Below are 6,087 nucleotides of genomic sequence, written 5' to 3' on the forward strand. Positions count from 1 at the left end.
TGTTTCTTTCCCTGTCCATTTTTGCCATTCTAACTGGTGTAAGGTGGTATCTCAATGTGGTTTTGATTTGAATTTCCCTGATGGCTAATGATGATGAACATTTTTTCATGTGTCTGTTAGCCATTTGTATGTCTTCTTCAGAGAAGTGTCTGTTCATGTCTTCTGCCCATTTTTTGACTTGATTATTTGTTTTTTGGGTATTGAGTTTGAGAAGCTCTTTATAGATCTAACAATTCAGTAATGTGGCAGGATACAAAATCAATGCACAAAAATCAGTTGCTTTCTTATACACTAACAACGCAACTGTAGAAAGAGAAGTTAGAGAAACGATTCCATTTACAATAGCACCAAAAACCATAAGATACCTCGGAATAAACCTAACCAAAGAGGTAAAGGATCTATACTCTAGGAACTACAGAACACTCATGAAAGAAATTGTGCCTCAGTGTTCTTTACTGTAAATGGCAACTGATGAATCGTTGAACACTACATCAAAAACTAATGTTGGCTAACTGAACATAATTTAAAAAGATTTTTAAATTAAAAAAAATAAAGATAATTCCATAGTTGTAAAGATGAAAAAAAAACTAATGATGTACTATATGTTGGCTAATTGGATTTAAATTTAAAAGAAAAGAAAATGGGAATGACTGAATGAAGCAACTTAGCATAGTTGCCTAATGCATAAGGAGCTCCCAAACTATGACAGTAGTAACAAAATAGCTTACTATTCTAATGCAATTTTTAAACCAGAATTAATGCAAATAATTCATACTGCAAAATAACCAAGATTTTGAACAAAAACAGACTCCAACTGTGCCTAGCGGAAAGGCAAAAGGCTCAAAACACTTTTGTGTATTTTTATGGTGAATTTTTTCCACACTATTAACATAGTTGAAAAAAATTGAAAAACTTTAAAGTAGGCTATTAGAATTCACAAATTATTTTAAGTTTATTTCATTTATACCAAAAAAACGTTTTTAAAGAATTCATTATCCTTTTACTCTCCTGGCTTTAGGGAAACAAACTCATCAATGATATTTTCAAAATCTGTTCGGAAAATAACCATTTGAAAATGCATTAGAAATAAAAGGACAAGCTGAGAATATTCTATTCCATCCAAAAATTTAAAAAGAAGGCATTAGCATGTGGAGAGAGGGTATGCATGTTGCCTTTTGCATCCGGCTCAGGTATGGTTTGAAACGGCACTGACTGATTCTGTCTTTACTTAAAAGTGTGGTGTTTTGTTCAGTGTGAATGTTTTCGCATTGGTTTTTGTTGTTTTAGAAAGATAGTGCATTGACATATCACTTACGTGGATCACTGCGTTTTGGGGCACCTCTCCTAAACGTAGCTAGCGCTTCACTCCCTACCCCAATCCCAGCCCCTTGGGTCTCGGGGTCCGCTGTCATCGTCATCCCCCTCCTCACCCTCCTGGAGCCCCCAGGCGACGGGTACAGCCCCAAGCCCCACCAGGAACCTGTAGCAACCAGCTCCAGCCGGTCGCTGGGGGGAGACCAGCGGCTTCCATTCTGATAGGAACAGCGGTAGCATCCGGCGAAACGTTCCTCCATGGCCGGGATGAAGAGGATGGGCTGATCCTGGTAATTCACGGACTTCAGCTTCTCCAGGCGGTACAAGTCCACCCCCGGAGGTCCCTGGCAGCGGATGGTCACCTGCGTCTTCAGGGGCGCTAGGGAGCTAGGCAGGGCCTGGAGGGAGGGCTTGGGCAGCGGGCCTAGAAGGGAAGTGGAGCCTGGTGGAGGGCAGCTTCCAAAAAGGCTCCTCCTCCCGGGGCCCCCACTGCCCCCACCCTCCTGAGCCCAGAGGAGGGACCAGGGACTCCGGGACTCTGGGGCGGGGAAGGACTCACCATGCTGAGCTTGCACGACCTGCCCCAGACACAGCCCTGAGCAGAGAAGAAAAGCACCAAAGGCTAGGACCTCCCGGAGCCCACACTTCTGCATGCAAGGCAGGTGATTTTAGACATTTGCAGGCAGTGACTTTCTCTTCTCCTCATTTTTTTTTTTTTTTAAGGACACACACAATCACATAATTTAAGTGCCAGAAGCAGCCAGCCATGAAAGGCCGCATACTGTATGATTCCATTTATCTGAAACGTGCTCACTGGGTCAGTCTGCCTGGAAACACAGAGAGGAGATGAGTGGTTGCCAGGGGCTGGGGAAGGAGGATTGAGGGTTGGTTGTCATGGGTATGGGATCTTTTTGGAGTGGTGACAGTGTCTTGGAACAAGACAGAGGTGATGTTTGCATGCCTTGCAAGTGTACTAAATGTCATTAATGATACATTTTATGTTAAGTTTGTTATTTTACCACAGTTTTTAAAAAGCCAGCCAGGGATTCCTTGCCCCCTCCCCATGCACACACTTTTTTTTTTTTTTTAAAGATTTTGTTTATTTATTTGAGAGAGAGAGAATGAGAGAGACAGAGCATGAGAGGGGGGAGGGTCAGAGGGAGAAGCAGACTCCCTGCCGAGCAGGGAGCCCGATGCGGGACTCGATCCCGGGACTCCAGGATCATGACCTGAGCCGAAGGCAGTCGCTTAACCAACTGAGCCACCCAGGTGCCCCAATGCACACACTTTTGACAACTGTGAAGAGAACTATCTCCTCTCTGAAAAGGGGGCTGTGTGCAGGATGTGGTCTCTTTTTTTTCCCCAGCTTTATGGAGAGTACTGATGTACGACATTGTGTAAATTTAAGGTATGTGTTGATTTGACATTTATATATCACAAAATGATTTCCACCACAGCATTAGCTAACACCTGTATCCCGTCACATAATTACCATTTCTTTTTTTGTGGTGAGAACTTTTAGGATACTCGGCAACAAGGTGTTCTTGGCTATAAACACCATGTTGTAGGGGCGCCTGCGTGGCTCAGTCTGTTAAGCATCTGCCTTCAGCTCGGATCATGATCCCAGTGTCCTGGGATCGAGCCCCGCATCGGGCTCCCTGCTCAGTGGTTAGTCTGCCTCTCCCTCTCCCTCTGCCCCTCCCCCTGTTCATGCTCTCTCTCTCTCTCTCTCAAATAAATAAATAAAATCTTTAAAAAAAGAAATCACCAAGCTGTACATTAGATCCGGGTGGGATCTATTGCATTCTGTCATGTCTAGAGATCACCGGCTGTGTTAATCCATGGATTTCCCACTGTTCTAACTTTTTGTCTAAATCAATATTCTGTAATTACACTATGACTGTGCAAATATTATTCACATCTGAGGAGTGTAGTGTTGTACCTGTATATTTTTCCTATTTATTGAACCTGGAATCAGTATTTGTCTGGCTTAGTGCCATCTGCATAGTTTTCCTTGACCCTGTGTCTAATTCTTTCCACGGTTCCAAATAGCCTCCCCGCGTAATTTTACACACCTGTCAAACTGCCTAATCAATCAGTGCCACTTTCTCCGGTGGAGGTGCTTTTCCTCCATTTTGCCTTCTACCTTCTCTAGGTTGAACAACTGTCTTTTTCTCTCAAGCTGGCTTTTTTTTATTATTATTATTATGTTCAGTGAGCCAACATACAGTACATCGTTAGTTTTCTTACCCTTTTTGCTCGGTTGGTAACATAACCTGTTTTAGTCTCACTAGGGTTGCCAGATTTAGCAAATAAAAACATAGGACTCCCATTTAAATATAAGTTTCAGATAAACAATGAAAAATTTTTTCATAGTATGACCCACAAAATATAGCTGGATATACTTAGGCTTAAAATATTATTTGTTGTTTACCTGAAAATAAATGTCACTGAGCATGTCGTATTTTACCTGGTAACTCTTATCCTTACACACACACACACACACACACACACACACACACAAGCTCAGGAGGAGTTACTGTCTCCATGATAAACATAAGGAAACTGGACAGAGAGGCTAAGCAGTTTCTTTGAGCTCACACAGCTAAGAAGTGGCAGGACCTGGATCATCCCTGACTCCAGAGCTCAGGGGGTGACACACTTGTCTCCAGCCCCCTCTGAACCTCTATCCACACCAGGTTCTGCTCCCTGTACCCAAGCTCTACCCACATCTTTGTCTGCTGCCCAACACAACCCCACCTTGGTCCTTTCGTGGGTTTCCATCCAGCCTTCTAGCGTGACTGAAAATACTCCCAGTCCCCTTCTGAGAACTTCCTGGATGGACCCTGAATCACCACAGTCCTTCTGGTTAGGGACCATTATTAGCCCCATTTTATAGATCAGACTATGGAGACTGTATCGTGTCCGCCATCCTGCAGCTGGCAGGAGGTAGATTCAAACACCAGCAGCATATTTTAGTGATAAACAGTGTGAACTTGGTGCTAAACTCTTGAGTTTATTCGAGCCCTAGATGTGTGACCTTAAACAAGTTCCTTAGTCCCTCTGGGCCTCAGCTTTCTCCTCTGTAAAATGGGGGTATGAAAAAGGCCCTACCTCATCAGGCCATTCTGGGAATTAAGTAAGTGTCTGCTAAAAAACATAGAGTAATATCTAGCCCATAGTAAGTGCCACATGAGTGTGTGTTAATGAATGACTGACAGGTGGTCTGTGCTCATGACGTGTTTTCTTATCCCCATAACGCAGCTGTTCCTTCCTGCTTGGCCCCTGGGAGCCTCCATCCTTTTAGCAATAGGGCTCTTCTGAATAAATAAGGGAACTGTGCACACACCCTGCCTAGCCAGGGCAGGCAATAAACACACGTAATCCTACTACCAATCCCACCATGGGAGGCTCTTACTTCAGCCTTATTGAGGTATCACTGACAAAGAAAAACTACATCTAGGGGGTACAACATGACGATTCGATGGACATTCACACCGTCAAATTATCACCACCCGTCCACTACCTCACACAGGTTGTTTTGATTTTTGGTGTGGTTTGGTGAAAATGCTTAAGATCTACTCTTTCAGTAAATTTCTATATTATTATTGCCTATAGTCACTATGCTGTGCATTAGATCTCCAGAACTTGCTCATCTTATAACTAGAAGCTTGTATTCTGTCTGCCTATCTCCCCATTTCCTCCCACCCTCAGCCCCTGGCAACCACAAGTCTACTCTCTGCCTTTTTTTTTTTTCTTTTATTATGTTAGTCACCATACAATACATCATTAGTTTTTGATGTAGTGATCCACTCTCTGCCTTAATGAGTTCGACTTTTTTAGATTTCACATATAAGTGAGATTGTGCGGTATTTTCTTTCTGTGTCTGGCTTATTCCACTTAGCATAATGGCCTCAAGGTCCATCCATATTGTTGCAAATGGCAGGATTATTTGTCCCTGTGCCGTGAGGTTTGCTGACAAATCTGTAATCTAGTCCTGATGTCACCAAGTCCACATACAAAATATAAATTAATAATTAAATAATTAAAACAGTGTATAGAGACAAAGTTGCACCCAAAACTGGAAGACCTGTTTATTTCCTGACCCAGCCAAGAAGAGAATAGAACAGAATAACAGACAAACACCACCTCCCTGGGTCCCAGTTTTCCCAACCAACAAATGAAGGGCCCTCATAGGTCACCAGCTGTCCTGAAATTCATTTCTGATGCAGTTTTTTAAACATTCTTAGTCTCATAGCCCACTGCCTATCCCTCAGCATTTCCCAGATCAACTCTCAGGACTCACCAAGACAGAGAAGGGCAGACAGGGATGGGGCCATGGTTCTTCAGCCTGTCCAGAGCTCTGTAGCCCAGGAGGGAAGCTTCAGGGGCTGGAGCAGAGGTGCGGGATGTGATGAGGATACAGAACCCTCTCCTCCCTTCCCCCCTCAGGCTGGCTTTTCCTAAGTGAGGCTCATCAAGCTGGAGCCATCCCTCAGTAGAATGACTTGCACACAAGCTCACAGAAGCTCATTTATCTTCTGTCACCAACCCAGGATCGCACTATGTTTTCCCCTTGAGGCACTGAGATGGAATATTATCTGATGGATCTCATTAACAGAACGGTCTCATGGAGCTTTCCTTTGGAGGGGTGACATTTTTTTTTTTTAAGATTTTATTTATTTATTTGACAGAGAGAAACACAGCGAGAGAGGGAACACAAGCAGGGGGAGTAGGAGAGGGAAAAGCAGGCCCTCCGCCGAGCGGAGAGCC

The 6,087-nt window shown here is 43.6% G+C and overlaps 1 protein-coding gene across 1 annotated transcript; it reads right to left on the bottom strand.

Moving 5' to 3' along the window:
* Positions 1–1,430: 1,430 nt before the first annotated feature.
* LOC145719955 (platelet glycoprotein VI-like) lies at positions 1,431–5,826 on the bottom strand (the record flags this gene model as incomplete). The annotated part of the gene is made up of 3 exons (XM_081811592.1): positions 5,621–5,826; positions 1,874–1,909; positions 1,431–1,738 (listed from the first exon to the last, which is right to left on the bottom strand). Coding segments are annotated over exons 1-3 (378 nt in total), but the record flags the coding sequence as incomplete, so codon positions are not given.
* Positions 5,827–6,087: the final 261 nt, after the last annotated feature.

The sequence above is a fragment of the Leptonychotes weddellii genome, unplaced genomic scaffold, assembly GCF_054177405.1.
Source record: "Leptonychotes weddellii isolate Sample4059 unplaced genomic scaffold, ASM5417740v2 HiC_scaffold_8698, whole genome shotgun sequence".
Lineage (NCBI taxonomy): Eukaryota > Metazoa > Chordata > Mammalia > Carnivora > Phocidae > Leptonychotes > Leptonychotes weddellii.